Source organism: Pteronotus mesoamericanus, unplaced genomic scaffold, assembly GCF_021234165.1.
Source record: "Pteronotus mesoamericanus isolate MK-2021 breed Mesoamerican mustached bat unplaced genomic scaffold, CSHL_Meso_final contig_74, whole genome shotgun sequence".
In the NCBI taxonomy this organism is placed as follows: domain Eukaryota; kingdom Metazoa; phylum Chordata; class Mammalia; order Chiroptera; family Mormoopidae; genus Pteronotus; species Pteronotus mesoamericanus.
Genome location: NW_026555247.1, coordinates 44,548,062 through 44,570,867, shown reverse-complemented (window position 1 = coordinate 44,570,867; position 22,806 = coordinate 44,548,062). Strand labels below are relative to the sequence as shown.

The 22,806-nt window shown below is 53.4% G+C and overlaps 1 protein-coding gene across 1 annotated transcript; it reads right to left on the bottom strand.

Moving 5' to 3' along the window:
• Nucleotides 1-1,716: 1,716 nt before the first annotated feature.
• Nucleotides 1,717-22,091, bottom strand: ADNP2 (ADNP homeobox 2). Its single transcript, XM_054583805.1, has 4 exons — nt 22,018-22,091; nt 14,864-14,984; nt 7,713-7,802; nt 1,717-6,012 (listed from the first exon to the last, which is right to left on the bottom strand). Exons 2-4 carry the CDS (start codon nt 14,969-14,971, stop codon nt 2,725-2,727), a joined length of 3,486 nt encoding a protein of 1,161 aa, XP_054439780.1. The 5' UTR covers nt 14,972-14,984; nt 22,018-22,091; the 3' UTR covers nt 1,717-2,724.
• Nucleotides 22,092-22,806: the final 715 nt, after the last annotated feature.

Here is a 22,806-nt window from a genome sequence, read left to right as displayed (position 1 = left end):
TCTTCTGGGGGCTTCTCCATTGGCGGGCTGCTTTAGTTGCGCCCACGGATGGAGGTGGTGGACGAGGGAGGGTGGCCTGGCAGGCTTTCCCCGGCCCAGGACCCCAGCCTGGTCTGTCAGCCCCAGGCTCAGGCCGCTCATCCCGTCCAACTCTGGAGCCCGGGCTGCGGGTGCGCCCCGTGCCTCCTTGGTGCCCCGCGGCCCCCGCAGCCTCGCGGGAGTCAGGCTGGTTTTGTCGGGGCCGCTCACTTATTCAGTGGTAACAAGGGAACTGATGTGGTTTTCATTAATTAAAAACATCAAGTACATGCCACTCCGCTCAGAGGGGCTGCGTGTTAACTGAAGACTTCAAATATGTATTGTAAAGGCTGAGGCTACACAGGTAAATATTTTAAAGTACACAATTTCTTGTAACCATCAAAACTCTCCTTCCCTTCCCAGTTTCTAATCATCTTTTAAGACCATTTTCCCACCACCGCCCATTACTCTGTAGTTCTCATTTTCCACTGAGAAATACGCGGTGGGAAAAAGGGGGTTTACAGTTGACACTCCTCGGCTGGCAAAGCTGTTGCACTCACCCTACCGCGCACGCCCTCGCCTATTCCAACTGTGAACCGACTTCTGCCCGCCCTCGTACACTCATTTTTCCACATTCGCAGGAACTCCCACAGGCGCTTCTGGAAGCTTGGCTTCTATCACACTTTGCCTAACTTTTGGAGCTTAAAAAAACTTGTTTCACAGCCAGCACCCAGCACGACGTGGGACTCAGCCCCCAACGCTGAACCGCAGCTGAAGCGCAGTTCCAAGGCAGCACCCCTCTGCCCCCAGCTCTCGCCAAGGCTGACTCCGCCCCCGGGGGCGCTTGGAAACGGCATTTTCAGTTGTCAGGACAGGGCAGAGGGGGAGGCAGAGGCAGGGACAGGACAGTCACCCCGACGCATTGTCGGGGCTGAAATGCCAACAGAAACCCTGAGACACGCCCACCGAAAGGTGGGCTGCACCACGAGGCCACCACCTGCCCTGCCGGCGCCCCCAAACCCGGCCCCTCCGTGGCGGCGCGGCGGCCACGAGGCCCAGGCACGTCCGGCACGTCGAGCTACACCTGCCTCGGGACCCCTGTAACGGACCAGCCCTCTGGGGTTGTGCCGGCTTATGTTCACCATCACAAGTCAGGTTTTCCTTTTTTTTATATAAACGTGGTACCTAGTTCCATGCTGAGGTTTCTCCTGTGACTCACAGTGACAGTTTAACAATTAAAAGAAGTAAACAATTCCATTTGCAGTGGTATAACAAATTTTAATTCAAAATAGACACTCTGAAAACAACAGGTAAAAAAAAAATAAACTTCAACAAGCTCTTTTGAATTTACAAGAGTACACCAATAATCACCACCAGTTTCACAACTGCCTCGAGAAATGCACACTATAGCAATTACATGCAAGTATTGTATTTTAAATCCATATAGTAACAGTATCTCCCAGACTCGTACCCTCTGAACACACTGGACAGGTGCCTCTGCTGCGTGTTGCCAGCCACAAACACGACTTACGGTCTGACCTGGCCGGTCTCCATGCCCGGTTCTGGCGCTTGAAGCTCCCCTGTGCGGCAGCGTTAGGTAAACACCCCCGAGGTGTAACTGTCCAGGGAACGCCGACGCAGTGGAGCTCCTTAGCGACGCCCGCCCCACCAGCCAGACGCCAGGCCACGGGATGCCCGTTTCCCCTGGAGAGACAGGCCGACTCCTAGGGACTGTCAAAAACACACGCCCCAACCACGGGACTCAGCTCTTGGTCTGCTGGCTTCCCCTCGCCCCTGAAAACCTACCTTTCCACTTCAGTATCCACTCAGGGGTAAAAATTTTATTCCTGAGTAACTTGGTCCTTGTCCTCCCTTTCATGGTTTAACAGCTAGGTTAGTAGAAGGGTTTGTGTATTTTCAGTGTTCACTCTAAAGGCACTAAAGATTTATTGTCCCACCTTTGAATGGAAACATGACTTATCACCATATCAAAAAGAGGGATAGTCTACACTGAAAAGTATTTCTGTACCTACAGAATTACTTTTTTTTGTAAAATAACTCTTGACTTATGAGCTAAAATACCAGAGTTCAGGTATTTTTTAACGAATGAAAACACTGGATTTTCTATGAGTTACGATGAAAAATGGCTGGGACAAGCCTGAAATAAAGTAAATGAAAATTATAACCCAATAAGCAAGTATCTCACAAGGAAGTAATCAGCAGAGTGGATGCCGTGCGCCTGTGGGAGCCGCACACGTCACAGGGTCTGCGCTCACATCGCTGAACGTCCACTGCATCACTTGCAGCTACATGTGAAGCTGAGGGAGACCAAAGCGTTAATTTGCAGTTAATTAAGAATTCTGAGACAAGCTGAAATTTCCTTAAATGAAAAAAGAAACGTAGATTTCAATTTTTATCGTACAATCCTGACACTACTGGGAAAGCAAGGCGTGCATGAAACATCGAAATATTTAATTTACTTGACAGAGGAAAAAAAACTAAAAATAACTAACAAAATCCAAATGCAGCGAATAGTAACTTTGAATGAACTATCACGTCTTCATATGGAAGTCTTGCTCAGCACCTGAAATACATCTAAAGAGCAGCATAAAGACCACTGAAATTGATTAGTTCAACATACAGTGAAGAAAATAACATTTTAAAAAAATCTCAATTGTAAAAACTACTACTTTCCTAATTTCTTTCTTACAAGTTTTGTGGTACATACTCAAAGTTCAACCTGTGTTTAACGTTTTTAAGTTCAGACATGTCAAAGCCCAAAAGGACAGAAGGCTTGTGACTTTTTATTGCTTTCATGCAAATATACCTTCTTTTCCCAAAAAATGAAGCCACATCAATTTTCCACACCCACAAGAGTGAGGATAGCAGCTCTATTTCCTTTTTACTAGGATATGGTCTCTTGTGGAAATAATCCTTAAGAAATTGCTTCTTCTCTTCATAAGAACGGTCTTCGTACTTCTTGGGATTTAACGCTAAAATCTGAAGCGCGTCGTCGTTAACCACCAGCGGTCCCTCCGTCCTGCTCTCGTTCCTCTGTCGTTTAAAAGGCACGACACTCGTTACCTTCTCCGGAGCCGGGGCCGCTTCCGTGTTTATGACCGGAGGCCGCGGCTCCCCTTCCCGCTGGTCTTCGGCCCCCGCGTGGCCGTCCGGCAGCTTCCTTTTCACGGGGAAGCTGGCGTCGTGCACAACCTCGCCGTTGACCAGCAGCAGCTCGCCGTTCTCGATGAAGCCCGGCTGCCCCTGCAGGTCCGAGCTGCTGTCCTTCGGGGCACTCCTGCAGCGCAGCAGGTGGATGGCGATGGCCGCCAGGGTCATGTTTCCAGTGTAAACCCCGCAGCAGTGGATGCACTTGAAAGCGGGAGATTTCAGAATCGTGTGCACTGTCGGGGTGATGTGGTGCCTGTCCTTCAAATGCAGCTCATACGCCTCGGTTGTCAGAAAGGTGCCAAAGCAGAAAGGGCAGGTCAGCGCCTGCCGGCTGGGGCCCCCAGGCGGGCCCCCGGCCTGCGGCCTCACCTTGACGTACACGGGCACGAGCGACTTGGAGTGTATGCCGGCCAGTATCGCCAGGTAGACTTCCCGCTCCCCCAGCTCCTCCTTTGGCAGCGTGGTGATGAAGTCAAGGTGGGGGAACAGCAGGTTGCCGTTGGCATCGATGTCCAGCTGGAAGCCTTTGTTACTGTAATCCACAGGTAACTTCTTCTTCCCCAGGTGCGTGGTCCTGCTGTGCTCCGAGAGGCCCCGGATGTCATGGAAAGTGCGTGGACAGAACAGGCAGCCCAGGCCGTGCATCAGCAGGTGGTGCATGAGCTCCTCCTCCGAGACCAGGCACTTGCAGGAGAGGCACCGAACCGTCTTCTCCCTCATCCACTTCAGAAACGGCGCACATGCTGCCAGCTTTTCCGGCTCCAGTTTTTCAACAGCTTTGGACTCGCTGTGCTTATGAGCCACTTCCATGTGGACCTGGTAGACGTTGGAAGGGAAGAGCTCGTTGCACACTGGACAGGTTTTCCACTGCTTCGCCTGTTTGAGCCCCGGGCTCGCCTCTGCCACCGGGGAGGAGGGCTGCAGGAACACGCTCGGAGCCGCGTTCACCACCACCGGCGGGGAGGGCACGCCGGCCACGGGGCCGGCCATCTGGGCGGCCGCGCCCGACTGCAGGAGCTGGATGGGCACCTGGGGCGGGGTGACACCTGCAACGCCTGCAGGCGGCACAGGCAACGTGACGGACACTGGGGCAAGTGTGTAGGTGGGAATCCCGTTCACCTGCTTCCCTGTAGGTATCAGCTGCCGGAGAATGGAGCCTGACGTCAGAAAGGTGGTGTTCTGGGAAGCACCAGGTCTCACCGGTTGACTTGCGGGCAGGACACTGGTGGTCACAGCCTGATTGAGCTGCAGGACACCCGGCCTCCCCGGCTGGCTCATCGGAAGAACCCCCGACACGACCGGCTGACTGAGACGCAGCACGCTGGGGTTCACGCCCTGGCCCCCAGGGAGGAGGCTGGGCGAGACCGTCTGGCCGGGAGGGAGGAGCCCGGGGGGCACCGCCTGGCCCGCAGGGAGAACCCGCAGCGGGACCGTCTGGCCAGGGGGGAGCGGCCGCGGCGGGACCGTCAGCCCAGGGGGAAGAACCCCTGCCGGGGCAGTCTGGCCGACGGGGAGAACCCCCGACTGGACCACCTGGCCAGCAGGGAGAACCCCCGAAGTCGCCGTCTGTCCTGAAGGGATGACCCCGGCAGGGGTCATCTGGCCGGCAGGGAGGACACCCGACGGGACCGTCCGGCTCACGGAAATGACCCCCGGTGAGACCGCCTGGAGGACGCCGGGCGTGACCGAGGGGCTGACCGGCAGGACGGCGGGCGCGACGGGTCTGCTCACCGCAAGAACCCCGGACCCGACGGGGCGGCCCGCAGGCCCCCCAGGCCCCCCAGGCCGGTTGAGGGGAAGGACCCCGGGGCGGGTGGGCTGGCTCACGGGGAGGACGCCCGTTCCCACAGACTTGCTCACAGGCCCCGCCGGCCGACTCAGGGGCAACACGGGAGGGTTTGCCGGCTGGGGAAGCGGGGCTCCAGGAGACAGGAAGACAGGCTGCGGCGCCGCGGGGGGCAGAGTGAGACCGCTCTGGCCCCCGGGCAGGGGACTGGAGACCAGAGTTACGTGGGACTGGGCAGCAGAGGGCGGAGAGTGGGTGAGGCTTCCGGAGGCGCCTGAGGTCACCGCCACCGGCTGGACCGCGCCCTGACCGGGCTGGACGACGGCCTGGCCCTGACTGCTTGGCGGCAAGGCGAGACGAAAGCAAGGGGAGGCAGCGGGGACGCCGGGGGCGGGGCTGCTCGGTGGGACGGCCAGGTGTGCAGCTGGCTTGGGGGCGATGTGCATCTGCTTCAGAGGTCCAGTCTTCTTGATGTGCTCTGAAATCACGGACCTGAGCTTGTTCTCCAAATCCCGGTGTATATCCGATGTCAAAATATGATACATCAATGCATCCTGGCTGCTGGCATTGGCGCTGCATTTTTTACAGAAATACTTGTCAGCGGGCGGCGGCTTCTCCACAGAAGGGGGGTCATCGGTTCTGGGTCGCTCGCCCGCTTCCTCCGTTCGCAGGCCAAAGTAGGAGCCGATCAGGTGGTGGAAGTGGGCGACCAGCACGTGCTTCTTCATGCTGTAGTACAGGGTGTTGGAGAAGTTGCACTTCAGACACGTGAAGCTGATGACGTCGCTCCTGGACGGCTTCGCCTCGCCCAGGATGTTCACCGTGTAGCTCTGCACTTTCCGAACCGGCGCGTGGAACATCCTGAAGTGCCGTCCCACCACTTTGGGCTGAGAGGAAAACACACAGTTCGGGCAAGGGATCACCAGCTCTTGGTCAATTTCATCTTCATGGTGGCGATGTAAATGATTTTTGAACGAAGCCAGCACTTTTGTAGAATATTTACAGAGGCCACAACAGTATGGCTTTGTTCGGTATCTCTGTTAAAAGAAAAAGTCGGCACCTGTTAATACAGTTATGAGGCGCTAGCTGCACTGCACACAGTTCACAAGCACGTGACTTTCTTCTTCTCATGGGCTAGAGAACTGTCCCCCCTCTGAGACCCATGTGGCTTTAGGCCGGGCTAGCTTTCCTTAAAGGGCCAGAGGGTCAAGGTGTCAGGCCTTTCGGGCCGCACGGCCACCCCCGCAGCAAGCGCTGCACGGCCTGCGGAGACAAGTGGGTGAACGAATCACATGAACACCCGTGCGCACGGCTTCGTGCCAGTGAAACTACAGACGCTCGTTCAAAGTTCTTATCGTCTTCACGTCACAAAACAGTATTCTTTCCCATTTTTTCTTTCTCAAAACATTTAAAAATTGAGCAACTCTTCTTGGCTGGTAGTCCCTACAAACACACAACACACATACAGTGACCCATTTCCAAACCACCCACTAAAACCACACATCTCATTCCTTCGTCCTGTACTTCAAATCAACTGCATCAATGAAAATAAACTCAGTTCTCTGCAAACATACAGTTGCCTTCTCCCCTCCTCACCCTACTCCCCGATGTTTTTACTCCGCGTTCTAAAACACCCAGAACCCACCACAGATGGACTCGCTTGTGAACTGTGAAACCCATCATCCCTCCCGTTGCGAGTCCTGGGGCAGCAGTGCCCGGCAGGTGTGAGCGCCCGATGAACCGCCGGCCGCTGTGCCCCCGACACCTCCGCCGACCCTCAGCGGGGTCTCAGGCCGCTGAAGACTCGCCCATAAGCGCGGCATTTCTCTCGGAGGCACACGTGGGGGAATTCGACGAGCTCGGGCACAGGGACGGACACTCACGCCCCCCGGCCAGCAGAGCAGCGAGGCTGAGCGGGGCAGGCCCTCGGGCCGCGTGAGTCTGCAGCCCCGGGCGCGGCCTGGACAGACGGGGCGCAGCCCCCAAGGCCCCGCCCCTCCCGGCCTGCGCGCCCCCGCCGAGGCTCCCGCGCACCACACACAGCGCCCGGCCTGGGGCCGTCGCCCTGACTCGCTCCTGCTCTGGCACTCGGCCGCCTCGGGACACGGGCCACAGAGGTCACCCAGACACGTTCAGCGACACGCCGCGCCCCTCTGCAGTGGGAGCCCCCGGCCCTGGCATTTCTGGGAGGGGCCGTCACGAACCCAGGCCAACGGCCAGCCACACACTCAGACCCCCACTTCTCAGACTCTGAGGCTTCTTTTTCAACTTCAGTGTCTCTGAAATCTGAAATACCTTACAACTAATGGCTCAGTGGTGCACAGTCTAAGTGAAGTTCATTAAAAAATACTGTCTTACATCAATGAAATACTGTACTGAAAAACAAGATACTCATCCAAAATTACACTCAATGAAAAAGCCAACAGAACTCACCAACAACTGCATGTTATCATCTGCTGGTGTGGGCCAGATCCCTGGGTTGGCAGAAAATGTCTTAAATGTGATCCATAAAAGGAGAAAATAACAAACTAAACTTGATCAAAGTAAGAAAGCTTCTGCTCTTTGAAAGTCATGGTTTAAAACTACAAGGAGGAGCCACGGTGGGTCGGCCACCACGCGCCCCCACCCCCGCCCGAGCCGCCACTAGCACCCGGCACAGGCAACGCCCCTCCGAGCTGACCCAACCCTTATGCCCAACTTTTGAGGAAACATGAAAATCAAATGCAAAAATACATACCGCTTTCTTTCCAGAAGGTTCCCATAGAGAAATATCTCCCCATGATGTGTTATAAAAGTACTTCTCTCCTGGATCAAAGCCTTTAAGGTCCTTTTTAACAAAGAAAAAAAGTAGAGAAATCATTACGGAATTTCAGCAGATAAAGAAATATTTACTTAGAACCTGATGGGATTCCTTGGCACATAAGGAAACTACACGGGGAGAGTTAATGAAACTGCAGCCACCAGCAGATTGTGGCAGGCGCTCAGGACGTACGAGACCTGAGGAAAAGGCTGAAAGAATCCCAGTTAAAATTAGTTCTGTAAGAAATACACAGATAGCAGGTCCCACGAAGAGTTTCTAGGAGAGAGAAACCACGCGCGCCGCCCCCGTCGGCGGTGAGGGCTACCGGGCTCCGGAGTGCGCCGCGGACGCCAGGCGCAGGCCCCGCGGGCCAGGGCACGGAAGGGGAGGTGCCACCGAGAGCCCAGCGACCAGGTGCGGCCTGGCCCAGACGAGCTCCGGTTCAACCCATCAAGTGTAAAAACTATTCAAGGAAAATTGGAGACATCAGAATATAAGCTGGGTAACTGGTAAGACAGACTCTCAATGACACAGAAAGAGGAAGGTAAGAAAGTGAAGCGGCAGCCGCGTGCGATCTGTGTGCGCTCACCGCGTGTCGGCCGCAGAGACAAGGCTCAACAGCAGGGTCGGTCATGGCGGAAATGTGGCTTTTAAATTTTTATTTTCTAAAGAAATAATGGGCAGTAGCTTCTCTTTCACAGTTTATATGACTGTTTTTACAATAACTCGAGGTCTTTTAATACATCCAAAAACGCTAGCTCGGCCAGCAGAAGACGGCTGACGGAACCTCAGGCCCTGAACACAGCGGGGGACAGTGCGGCTGCCCAGGCCGCTCAGGACCAGAGGGAAGCGCCCGTCGTGACAAGGACTCACAGCGGCGAGCACGCACCCTGAGGTTCAGCACGACGCGGCTGCAGGGGCTCTCGCACCCCACGGGTGGCGGGCACCACGCCGCCAGAGGTCGGCCACGGCACAGAGCTCTCACGCCAATACGGAGGTGAAAATGGGATTGTAAAAAATACTCAATCCAAAAGAAAGCGGGGGGGAAAAAGGGAACAAATAGCAGATGAGACAGTAAAAACACACAGCAAGGCGGGAGACTTGAGCCCCACCCTGCCAGCAAGCACCGCGGGAACAGGCCAGGAGGCGCCCCAGCAGGGCTGGCTTGGGCTAGGCCGCAGCCCCAGCCCGGCCCCACCCCCACGGAGCGGCCCCAGGCCGGATGCAGCTCGGCAGAGGCCAGTGAGGACACAGCCAGGTTGGGCCCACACTCCGAGCCCAGCTGGTCTACGCCTGGTCGAAGCACCCACATTCAGAGACACAGACTATCACACTGGGTCTAAAAACAAGGCTCGGCTATATGCTGTCTACCAAATTCTCACTTTAAATATAAAGACACACCATCTACAGAAAGAACACCCAATGTCTCTCCCACTTTTCCAGCGATTCCATCTGTGTTGTTTACTACAGCCCAGCACCGGTTCCCTCTGCCTTCGAGTGAGTGAAAAGCAGTCCTTTCCAAGCTGACCGCGCAGCAGCGGGGCCGGGGCTGACCCGCCGTGGGTCTGACACCCTCACACAGGCCAAGGGCTCTCCTGGCAGCAGCTCTGGAAAGAAACCTCTCGTCACGTTTATCCGGGGAAATCTAAGTAAAATGACGGATGTAATTGAAAACATATTAAGAGCCAATACATTTCACATAACTGTTTTATAGCATTAAAATATAATTCAGCAGGAGCTCATGTGACCCATTTCTCCGCTTCTTGGTGTTCAAAGCTGACCTGCACTGTACAAACTTAGAGAAGGGGCCTCAACCTCCGGCTGCACGTTAAAATTGAAGTGACGTGGGAACTGAGCAAAGATAAAGTAAAATCAAAGAAACCAAATTTTGCTTATTTGAAAAAAAGTAATAAAATTTACAAATGTTTAACTACACTTACAGAAAAAAAGAGAGAAGATGAAAACCAATCAAACCAGAAGCAACAGCGAGGGCATCACAGCCGAGCTCACAGGAGGGGAGGGGAGACGAGAGCGAACACCGCCAACGTCCGCGCACACACGAGACAAAGCAAACGAAACGGAAAGAGTCCTAGGAACACACAGACGACCTAAACCAATTCAAGACGAAATAGAAAATATCAAAAGACATACAACGAGTAGAGAGTACAACAGCCATCAAAAATGTCAAACAATAAAAAGTCCAGGACCCTGATACCAGAGCCAAATACTAACATGGCAAGACAAGAAAATTACAAATATTCCTTACAAATAAAGATGAAAAATCCTCACCAAAATACTAGCAAATAAAACCCTACAGTATATTAAAAAGATTAAACCCTATATTCAAGTGGGTTTAATCTTTTTAATATACGTGGGGCCAAAAACACAAGGGAGGAGTGTTCAGCGTGAAAACATCAATCGATGTGACAGGCCACACGTCGCCAGACGAGGAGGAAGACGGCCTCCGCACGGTCATCTTAACTGACACAGAGACAGCGTCTGACACTCCCCCCCCCCCCCAGGACAAAGCGCATTCGGGAGCTCGCTCAGCATGACACAGGGGTCTCCGAAAGCCATCTCGCTGGCCGGGGAGGGGCTGCAGGGCTCCCCCGCGACGCTCAGGAACAAGACCAGGATGCTGGCTTTCACCTCGCTCGGTCCCGGCAGTACTGCGCTCGTGGTCTAGACGGAGCCCTCAGGGCAGAGAAAGAAAAGGCATTCGAGGTGAAAGAGAAAAAGGAAAACTACTTCTATTCACAAATGACTTGAGTCTATCTACAGAAAATGCCCAAAAATCCACCAAGAAAAAAAAACAAAACACAAAAACCCTACCAGAAGTAAGGTCAGTAGACCTGCAGGTTAAAAATCAACACACACAAGTCAGTTGTGTTTCTACAAACCTGCAACAAATGATCTGAAAATGAGATGAACAATTCCATTTTCAATGCCATCAAAAGTAAACAATGCGCCTCAGTATAAATTCAACCAGGCAGGTGGAAGCCCTACACACTGACGCCACCACCACATGACCCAAAGCCACTCACGACCGAAACGAGAGAGACACGGCCCGTGGAGCGGCCGGCGGGCGGGCGCCCCCTCTGCAGCGCTGGCTCCCCCGAGCGGGCGACTTCCAACGACCCCCTTCTGCTTTGGCCTTGGCCGGTCAGTGCGGGTTTCTGTGGCTTGAAAACAAGGCGCCCAAATGCGGTGGCAGATCAAGGATAACGCGTTTGACACTGAAAAAGCTCTTACCATGAGATTCAGCGAAAAGACAAAAAACCAAGCTCATACGACCTAGATTGACCGTGTCCCAGTTGAAAAGATCTAGACGATGTACAACCGTATTAGCGATGGGTATTTTGGGGTAGCAGCTTACAGCTGAGCCGTCCTCGCTGCACCGCATTTCCATGTGTACAGCAATTTCTACCTGTTCTACAATAAGCTTCTCCATTGCCTGAATGTTTTAAATTTCATAAATATACAACCAACTACAAATTACCAAAAACAAGAAATTTCCCCCAAAAGCATTCATAACATTTCACCCGACAGTCCGTCTAACGAACCTAGTGTGCGCGAGCCGCTCGGGCCTCGACTCCGCCCCGTCGGTCTAGGGCTGAGGCACTTCCGACGCAGGCGCACGGGCCGACCAAGGAAGCCCAGGGCACGAAGGCTATCCAGTTCTATCCAATGTCCAAAAAAGGGCTCCAAGACAGAAATTCCCATTTAAGTTGTTACTGATGTCTCATTGAAAAATAAAAGCAAACCGATTTTGTAACAGAATTTCATTTAAAAACTCAGGTCTGCCCTGACTGGTGTGGCTCAGCTGGCTGAGTGCACCTGCAAAGGGTCACCAGTTCGAATCCCAGTTGGGGCACAGGCCTGGGTTGCGGGTTTGGTCCTGTTTCTCCCTCATGTCGATCTCTCCCCCACCTCTCTTTCTCGCTCCCTTCTCTCTCTGAAAATAAATAAAATCTTAAAAAAAAAATTAAAATTAAACCTGAGCTCACATTAACGGGACTGAAGAGACACGACAACGACAGGCAACACCTGGTCCTGGCCGGGCCTGCCCCTCATGGAGGACAGAGCGCAGCGCGGGCTGAGCCCCGGCACACGCACCTCAGCGGCGCTGGCTTTGCCAAGGCTGGCGATCGTCCTGTGATGAGAGACTATTCGATTTTTTAAAAAGTCCTAATTATTGCCTTTTAGACAGAGAGGCGGGGAGAGAGGAAGTCGTCAGTCTGCATCAGCTGGGGCACGGGTTGACTCCCACATGTGCCCCGACCGGGGACTGGAACCCGCAACCTCGGCCGATCCGGACGAGTCTGTAACCAGCTGAGCGACCCGGCCGGGGTGGGCGTCTGCCCCGGTTCTTAGAAAACACGTGTGAAGCATCTGGGTAGGAAGGGCCATGGGATGTGCAGCTGACTCTCAAGTGGCTCCGGGAAAATACCACACACACAAGCAGACACACACAGCAGAGGCCAAAGAATGAGATGTTGAAGCAAACGGGCTTAAATGTCAACAAGTGTTAAATCCAGGTGAAGTGCAGTGTGTGTCCCCTTGTACTATTTCACTACTGTAACTTTTCTGTAAGCTTCAATTATTTCCGAAAGGAACAATTAAAGAAAACACCTTACTTCGCTACTTCTGGTGTGACAGAAGCTCGTCACCTGGGATGTGTGTCTCTGCCCTGTGTCCCTGGAACACCCTGTCTCCCTCTTCCCGGTGGAGGCTCCTGCCCTGGGAGGCCGGTTCTTTGAAGCAGCTCCAATCCCGCCTCCTCCCTCAGGTCTCCGGGAGCCTCCCAGTCGGACGCGATCCTGCTGCGGGGTCTACTGGGGGGCCGGGGGGGCGGGGGTCTGACTGCGTCCCTCTAGCCCTTCACTGTCCTAGTGAAGACACTGAGGCCCAAAGAGGGACCGAGCTGCCCAAGGTCACACCATTTTCTAACAGCCAGGACTGAAATAAAAGGCATCTCTTTATCCCCAAATAATTCAACAATATTCTCAGTCTGTTTACTGAAGGGCACTATTATACCTTCTGGGGTAACCTTTCCAGTATCTGCCACATGCACGGCACATTCTAGGAGCTTCCCATTTATTATCAGTTGAAATTTCCTCAGTCTACACACATACACTTGCGTTCTTAGCTTGTTCTTACACTCTGTAAATATTAAATCCACTATTTCTATTATTAACGGACTGTGTCTACTATCCACCTTCTCAATCTTGCATCCAAATATAATTAGCCTGCTTTCTTCCTCATGACGGTCATAAAATATGACTTACAGACAGAGCTGCAAAGAACTCCAGGAGCTGTCTTCTTGCAATATTGCTCCTGAGAAACCGTGTCTGCCTAAGAGCTTCTACTTCAGTATCTTTATTTCCCAAAAGACTTTCAGACAGTCTGTTACTAACAGTAGTTTCCTTCACTGATTCATTTAAAAGTTTTGGTGAAAAAATATATATACACATTTGTTAAGCGTCTACGTGCCAGCCCCAGTTCTGACCACAGGTAGTGGAGCTGACAAAACAGCGAGGCCCGCGCCTCCCCGCACTCAGGTGTGGGGACAGGGGGGACCGGGCGCCTCAGGGCCCGGGAGCCACAGCGGGGACGGAGCAGAGCCGGGAGGCTGCACCTGAGCGGGAAGAGCGCTCGGGGGGCCTTTGGAAACCCTCACCCGTCCGCCTGCTGACCGTGGACGGGAGTCCCGGGAATTACTCATCTGTCGGTATCAGGCTGCCTTTTCTTAAGTGCAATCAATCTGGTTTCAAGTCTGAGATTTGAAAATTAAAAAACTGAACTCTTCCCAGGTCAAGACACTTTGAATCAAATTCTTCACAAGTTTAAAAAAATCAAAGCAGACATTTCATAACTATTTTGATAGTTATGAATAAAACATGCATAGAATTATCAATGGCTATAAGGTTACACAACATACCTCAGAACAATTACTTCTTTACTAAATACGCCTGTCATGTAGTCTCAAGAATATAAAATTTTCACTGAATACAACTTATCAATAGTGCAACTGTGACCTTAATTTTTAAACTTTTATAAGAATGAATGTATTAAATTCACAAATCAGAAAAACCAACACCCTATCATATGTGTGCATCCCATTTATTGATTATGTTAACAATACCTGAAAATTAAGATAGGGTCTTCTGCTAAAATAATAAATAATTCAACACATTTCCTTCAAAGATCAAAAACAAATACACAGTTAACCCCTGAACAACACGGGGGTGAGGGGTCCCGACCCTGGACCCCAGCCCTCTGCCCACAGCTGAAATCCCCATGTAATTTCAACTCCCCAAAAGTGTAGTTGTCCCTGGGCATCTACAGGGGATCGGTTCCAGGAACCCCTGCGAATACCAGGGTCTGGGGACGCTCACGTCCCCTCCATGGAATGGCCTCGATCGGTGTACACAGCCAGCCCCCTGAACCCGCAATTCCTAGCCATGGGTCAGAAATACTGTTTTTTCTTTTTTAAGATTTTATCCATTTATTTTCAGAGAGCGGAAGGGGCGGGGAGAGAGAGAGAAACATCCCTGTGTGGTTGCCCCTCGCACGCCCCCTGCTGGGGACCTGGGCTGCAACCCGGGCCTGGGCCCCGACTGGGAATCGAACCAGCGGGCCTTTGGCTCGCAGGCTGGTGCTCCGTCCACTGAGCCGCACCCGCCGGGGCCAGAATCGCCAGCTCGTATCTGTTGGCGGAACCCAGACGCAAGACCCAGGCGCACGGAGGGCCGGCTGTACGGTGGCTGGAAAGCTAGGCACAGGGGGCCCGTGCAGCGTGGCCCCCTGGTGCTCAAGGGTCAGCAGTATTTTAAAACTGACTATAAAAATACCCTCATAAAAGTCCCTTTAGAAACTTGAAGAGCTTAAAATAGCTCGATTTACTCAGAAAGACATAAATAAGATGCCCCAGACAGGCACGTCAGCTGTCAGCAATCCCCACTCCGAGGAGCCTCCCCGCTCTGCAAACACCCCGAGGTCGGTTCTCAGCTGCAGGGGCCGCCCCGGGGACCAGCACCTCCAGGGTCCCCGGCGGCCCCCTCCCCCCGTTGCTGACGCCCTCTTACCTTCAGCAGCTCCTTGCAGCTGTCAAGCCCAATGTCCACAAGAATGCCTTTCACCTTTTTTCGTACCTTCCTGATGTTGTCAAGATTTTCCACAGGAATCTGAAACATTTTTGAAATTTTCCTTGGAAAGGGAAGAAAACAAAACAGTAATAAGTAACAGGGTTGGTAAAACACGAAGGAGAGAGTAATTGTCAACAAATCATGCTGGGTCGGCTCGTTACCCACAGGCAAAAGGAGGAAGTCTCATTCTTTTTCTACACCATACACAAAAATCAACTCAAAATAGATTCTACACCTCCCACGCAAGGGATCAAACTTTAAAACTCTCTGAAAACACAGAAGCATAAATCTTCATGACCTTTAGACTTGGCAATGAATTCTCAGATGACACCAAAAGGCACCAAGAACAAAAGAAACACCAGGTAAGTTGGACTTCCTGAAAATTTAAAACTTTTGTGCTTCAAAGGAAACCATGCAGAAAGCAAAAATGGAATACACAAAATGAGAGAAATTTCTGCAAATTGGATCCTGATAAGGAATGTACACCCTGGGTATAAAAACCACCCTGATAACTCAATAATTAAATGACTAGTAACTCAACTTAAAAATGAGCAAAGGATCTAAATACCTGCGTCTCCAAAGACAACGCACCAATGGCTGTTAAGTACATGAAAAGATGCTCAAAAGCATCAGCCATATGGAAATGCCGACGGGAACACAGTGCCACGATACCGCTTTACGGCTCCTAGGAAGGCTGTGACTTTGAAAAAAGAGCAGGACGAGGGCTGGCAAAGATGTCGGGAAAGCGACCTCTGACACATCGCTGGCAGGAATGAAAAACCGAACAGCCAGAGGACAGCCTGGCTTTTCCTCAAAAGACTGAACAGAGGCACCACAAGCCAGCAATTCCACCAAAAAGAAGTAACGTGCACCCAAGCAAAAACCTGTGCAAGAACATTCGGTGGCATTATTCATAACAGCCAAAACACAGAAATGACCCAAACACCCATCAACTGATGGACGGATAAATAAAACATAGTGCATTCACACAACGGAGCTTTACCTGGCCCCCAAAAGAAACGAAGCACCAACGCGTGCTCTGGTGTGGCTGAGCCACAGGGAACACGGTGCTCAGGGGCGGGAGCCTGGTGCACAGGGCCACGCGGTGTCTCACGGCATCTACACGCCGCGCCCAGTACAGACACATCCCAGCAGAGGCGGCCCCGGGCGGGGGAGGGGACGGCTGGGGGAGGCTGAGGAGGACCAGTCTCCTGTTAGGATTTTATGCATCTACTTTTAGAGAGGGGGAGGGAGGGAGAGAGAGAGAGAGAGGGGGAGACATCCACACGTGGCTGCCTCTCACACGCCCCCACCATGGACCCGGCCGATAACCCAGGCCTGTGCCCTGGTGGGGAATCAAACAGGCGACCTTTCACTTTGCAGGACAATGCCCAACCCAACGCAAGCCACACGGGTCAGGGGAGCGGAGGCGTTTCTGGAACAATGACAAGGTCCTGAAACTGTGGTGACGGCGGCACAAACCTGCAAACACAGTGAAGGTGAACTGTGCGCTTTAAATAGGCGAACTGTACGGTGGATAGACTACATCTCAATAATAAATCTGTTTTTAATACATATGGAAAAGCGTAACATTAAAACAAACCCTGTGATACCTGACTGGAAAAGACGGCACAGGTGTGACCTCACCGCTTCTAACATACACGCACACACGGAAAATAAACGGCACGTGCGTCCCACGGCTCCACCCGAGCAGCGCTGCACGTCCCGGGAGCAGTGAACGCTCCTAGGGCCCAAATCCTAACTTCTAAACACCACTTTCTATCACAAGGAAACAGCGCTCCTTGGAAAAATGGCCACTGTGAGGGCTGGAACATGGAAAAGCCCAGTTGCTTCTAGAACACCTGGTGCCGGAAACTAAGGAAGCTGGTCCAAGAATGGTGAGACGCATCAGGAGGACTCAAAGGAAGCCAGCTTGAAGAAGTCCCCACAAGCCAAACGGGGGACAATTTGGCAACAAATGATGATAGTAACTGGCTGGTTAGCATGTGGCACTGGATTGTCCGAAGACAACGCAACCCGGCCTCCCGTCCCACGCCCCCTCCCGCTCCTCTGCGAACAGGACTTGGACTCCCCTTCCAGAAGTGAGGGCACCTGAGCCCCCGCCCCTGGGACCCGGACCGCCCGCCACGGCAGCCGCCCCAACACGGCCCCACGGAGTCACTGCCACATGGCCCTCGGGGCCAGGCCGTCGTGGCGCCACAGCCCCACCTGTCTCTGGGGCCCGACGCCCGTGGAGCCCAGGCCCCACGAGCAAGGAGGCTGAACAAGCCCCTGGAGCCCGGGCATGGACGGTCCCCACCCGCCACTGGATGCGCAAGGCAGACGCCACGGGGGCCCGGCCCGCCCACCCCAGCCTCTGGGTCTCGCAGGCCGCGGCCTGGATGTGGCGGAACAGAAGCGACCGGCTACCCCACTCCCGCCCGAGTTCCTGAACCAAAGAAGTACTGAGCTTTTTTAAACGAAATGTTTATTCCACCGGATTTTGGGGTGGTGCAGGTTGGCACGCAAGGGTAACTAGAACATAGCCCGCTGGAGTATAAACTTAAGTCCGTGGTGCCGTAATTAACTGAAAGCTCGATGAGGAATGGGGTATTTACAAGATTTCCAAGCATCTCCCCACAGCATACGTAATAACCAAGGGAAAAAAGAGTAACTCACAGAAGTCTGGCAGAGAACCTGAAATTAAGAGACAATGTAAAAAACCACCACCAACTAGCCTAAAATGGTCCACGGTGCCCAGATCATACAACATAACACTTCTCACAGCAGCCAAAATGTGTAACCAGTCCACAAGTCCCTCCAAGGGTGAAGGGCTGAACTCACGTGGTGCGTCCCTACGACAGAACACGGCTTGACGATGAAAAGCCACTAGGCCTGACACGGGGTCACACGAATGAATCTCAGAAACACGCTGCTAAGGGAAGAAGGCGAACGCAGAGATCCTCATATTCTGTGACTTCACTGGCAGAAAACACGCAGGAAAGACGAATCTGCAGGCAGAGGCAGGCTGGCAGCTGGCGGGAGGAGCCGGTACCGACTGCAAACGGGCGGGTTTGGGGTCGGGGCAGAAGCGCTGGAAAGGGTTTGTCACTGGACTGCGGTGATGGCCGTACGACTATGAATTTATGTTTTTAAAAATCAATGAATTATACACTTAAAAGATCATGAGAGGAAAAACTAAGTGTGCCAGATTGAAGGAAACTAGGTAACTAGTATGATATGCAATTTTATCTTGATCCTTTTACTGTAACTGTTATTGGTCCTGTTCTGGATAGGTTGGAGAATGTTCTCATTTACAGGAAAGAGACAGTATTTGGGGGAACGTGGCATCTTGTTTGGTAACCTACTTTCAGATGAATCAGGCGGAATGTTCTTTGTACTTGCAACTTTCCGTAAATCTGCAATTAGTTAAAAAAAGTTTTTAAATGTGCAAACTTTAAAGGCTAAAAACAGAATCAGTAGAATCTGAGTTAAAGAAATACTAGGTACGATAACAAATGCCAGATTTTAATTATCAAAACCCTAACTTTTTAAGGTTGACGAAATCCACTAGTAGAGAAGGTAAGTAGAAAAACTGCAACTCACACGAGAGGGCGACTGGGCAGGGCCACCCAGGGTCCCCAGTGACAGCTTCCGGTCCGTCAGCCGCCCCGCCCTCCCAGGGGTCCGAGAGGGGCCGGTTCGGGCGTCTCTCACAGCGCCCGCCTCACTGCGTTGCAATGGCCTGTTCGCGTCAATCCCCCCCCCCCACTACGCTGCAGGGAAGGAATGGCGTTGTATCTGCAGGGCTGGGCCTATCACAGAGCATAATTCACAGCCAGTGTTTGTAATGAAATGAGCAAAAGGCGTAAAATAAAACAGCAAGAAAATGAGACACGGAGAAAGGGCTGAAATGATTGGGGTAGAGGGGCAGTCTGGACGTTTGGCAAAAGGTAAATTCGGCCAAAAAGACAGCCCGGACCCTCATGGGGCTGGGGGTGGGGGGAGCAGGCAAGGGTGTCACGTAAGGAGGACGGACCCTGGTGGGCAGTAAGGAAGGGTCAAGTTTTCGAGAGGCTGCGTGGAACGGGTAAATTTTCAGACAAGCTGTCCAGGTGAAAAGTATCTGAGGCCCAGGAGGAGACAGGCCACCAACCACAGGCCACGCGCGGCCCCGGCTCTAAATGCGGCCCAACGCAGAATCGTGAATTTACTGAAAGCCTTTTCTTTGGCTCATCGGTTTTCGTTGGCGTCTGTACTGAACACGTGGCCCGCGACAACTCCTCCTCTTCCAGTGGCCCCGAGACACCGAAGGGCCGGACGGCCCTGGCAAGGACCCTTCAGCGCTGCAGCACTCGGAAGGAGGAATGACGTCATCCCCAATGGCATGCGCTGAATTGGGCTCCAACCTTCCAAAGCGTCGCCCAGCAGAGGAACTGTCAAGAACCTCACGATGGCTCTCTTATAAAAAGCGCGTACAAGGCTACTTCCCAGCCCAGACTGCCCTCCTGGCAGAACTAGGCCGCTAGAAATTCGTTAGACGCTTCCCATTCAGCCAGACTTCTTTTCATTTCTGCCCTGAAGCTCCGCTACCCTCCCTATCCCAAGGAGGCGACCGGCTCGCCAAGTCTGGCCTCGCCCAGCACGTGCCACTGATCCTAGGACAGGGATCGGTGGACTCGCAGCAGCTGGGGACCGGCTGATTTTGTAGGCTGGTGCCCAGAGGCTGCGCTGGCTCAGGGGGAGGAGACTGAAAAGAGGTTGTGTTTGGGCAAGTTTAGAGAGGCTCCGTAGTCACCTGATGTTCAAGGTTAGGAGCAGGGTCAAGCAACTGTCAGTCTTCTCTCTTCAATTTGGAGAACAGGAAATTTTTATTCTCATATGGACGTACCCCATTCCCTTATCATGGGTATTGTGGTTCTCCCAAAACAAGCACAGATCACTTTCAGCAATTTGCTAACTGTTCAAGGGTAACAAGAAATAAAACAGGTAAATTATAAGTTTCCTAACTGTTCAAGAGCCCTGGTCTAATGTTGCCACTTTGGGGGAAAGGAACTGAGTTTTACCAGGATTTTTCCATTCTAAAATACCATAATTTATCTATTCTGAGATGCAGGATTCCACAGAAAATGCCCAGTGAATTAAGTGAATTAATACCAGGGAAGAAAACTGTTCAATGTTTCCATATTTACAGATCATCTAATGACGCCGCTCTCCACGCGTCCTTAAGAGCTCGGTTAGGTTAAACCCGCGCATCTGCATGCAACGTTCGCCAGGAAACAGCGGACTCAGCCTCCGCGCCCATCTGTCAACCTCAGTTCACGGCAAACCACCTGTGACTCCTCAGTGTTGGACAGACATGGAACCACCGAAGAGTCCGCTGATGTGGACAAGGAAATCTCACTGCCCAAAGGGGCACTTAAAGGGTTTTCCTTTGTTGCTTTTTAGCATCGTGACCATTTAAGAATATTCCATTATGGAAAAATTACACTCCAAAACACAAAGTCAATCAGATAACGCCTTTTAAGTCACGGAACTTCTCTAGAGTGTCCTTGGAATCTGACTTCTCAAGGGACTTTCCTTGAGAAGCACCGCAGCACCTGACCGCGCTGGCAGGGGTTCCGGGGCCGCTCCGCCTGGTCGGCACCCGCTTCCCGGTCCCCGCTCTGCGATCTTCGACAAACCACCCAGCCCCTGGGCCTCAGCTGCCTGTGCAAGCGGGGAGCACAAGCGACCCCGCGAAGCAGTTGTGAAGATCAACGAGTTCATGCGAGAAAAGCACGCAGAACAGCCACACTGAGTCTGCTGTTGATCTAACTCCAAAAATCTAAATGAAATGTCCCGAGCGTTGGAATATGGAGCTTTAAAAAGAAAAAAAAAAAAAAAAAGTTAAAAAAAACCCCACAGATTATTTGTGCCATACATGGAAGGAAGATTCAGAAAGTCTTGCTTGGCCTTCAGCAAGTTATCGGCCTTTGCGATTCCCCCTACAAAACATGCTGCCCTAACAGGTGTGTGACAGCAGAGTGGAGGGAAGGCAAAACGCGGGGGTCCCGGCCCCGCACAGTGACCACAATCGCAAACCCGCCAACAGCACATTGCAAACCTGGGTCCCAGGTACCAGAGGTGCCCAGATCTCTCCGGCTCGAGATCGTGGCAGGCTCCCCACGGGCGACCACCAATCCGCAGCCCCACTCCAGCGCCGACCTCGCCACGGCCCCCGGCCCCACCCTCCGGCACCGCCCGAGCCCCTCCACGCCCTCGGCTCCTACCCGAAATGGACACGCAGCTTTCGCGACCCTCCTGCTTCTACGTGGGGTCCTCCCCGACCAGAGCTCCCCAGACCCCGAGCCCGACTCACTCATTAAACCTGCAAACCTTCTCCCCATAATTTTAACAGCGTTCAGGCAAGTCTCTCCTTCAGATGCAAAGAAAATAAATTAAAATATTTAATCACTGGCCATTCTGCAACTGCGCCCAATTGCAACCGGCAGTTACAATTCTGACATTCCAAAGCCAAATGTTAGCAGAAATGTGGCAAACAATCTACGTCAACGCAGTCAGCACTAGCACGTGAAAAGTTAAAATTTCAATGTTAACACCTGCCTATCCAATCGTCAATATGCACATCAAACGCTCAAGCCCGGAGGCGCGGGATCTGCCGGTCAGGTCCTTCGGGGGGACACCGCGGGGTCGACGACGCTGCGACCGCATCCCCGCGGGCCGCGTCCGCTGCCACTCAGGGCTGCGCCCGGGACGCGCTGGGAGCTAGCGGGCCGCCTCCCCCGCCCTCTCCCGCGGCTCCGTCCCTCCCCGCCGTCCCCCGGCCCTGCGCCCCAGCCCCGGCCCCTAGCCCCCCGCCACGGCCCGCCGGCCCCTCTGCATCCGCGGCCCCGCCCCGCGGCGACCACCCCGGTGTGCACGTGACGCGGAGGGACGACCGGCACCGTTCGGGCCGCGAACCCGCGCCTGGAGAACGCCGCGGGATTCGTGAGGCGGCCGCGGGTGTGGGCGGGGCGGGGCGGGGCCGCCGCCCGGACTTCGCGGGCCGGGCCGGGGGCGTCGTCGCGGGGCCGGGCTGGGGTCGTACCTACCGCTGGGCGCCTGGAGCGCCACCGCGTCCCCCGCCGCTTCTCGCCTCGCCCCGCCGGGGCCCGCGCCCGCCTCCGCCCCGCGCGGCGGGACCCCCGCCTCGGCGCGCTCCCACCCCCGCGCGACCCTGTCCCCTCCTCCCAGCTCTGCCAGAAAGAGAAAATGGCGCTCGATTTGCCTCCGGAAGTGACGCGCACCCTCATTTGCATGCCGGTGCAGCCAACCAATGAGAGAAGAGGGTGCATGAGACCCCCTGGGCCGGGCCCCACAGACCCCTGGGGGCCCCTGCCTAAAGCTGGATTGGAGGCTCTGGGGTGGGAATGGGGGTGTCCTGCAGGAGCCCCCTACCCTGACCCCCCTCCTGCCCCAGTGCACCTCCCCTCAACATCATCTATGCAAACTCTCGTGAGAGTTTGAGTGGGTAATGACGTCATTGAAGAGGTGGGGCAATTGTGTCATCAACCACGTGGCCAATCACGTGGGCTCACCAGTTTTGACCTCATTTGCATGAAATGGGGGTGGGGCTAGTGGCTGCAGCAGGAGTGGAGGCCCCGCCCACACCTCAGGGCCAATAGGAAACTAGCTGTGAGGAGAATCCTGTCATGCCATTGGAGAGTAGACCTTGGCTATCAGGACTTTTGCAAGTGCGTCCTTGAAGGATGCATCCTGGGGAACTGACTGGATAGGGTCTCCTGACTTTGGTCTAGGAAAATGTATGTCACACCTTTGCATGACAATTCTGATTTTTAAGTCAGAGCCACTACATGTTTTGTAGGTTAATCGCATATATC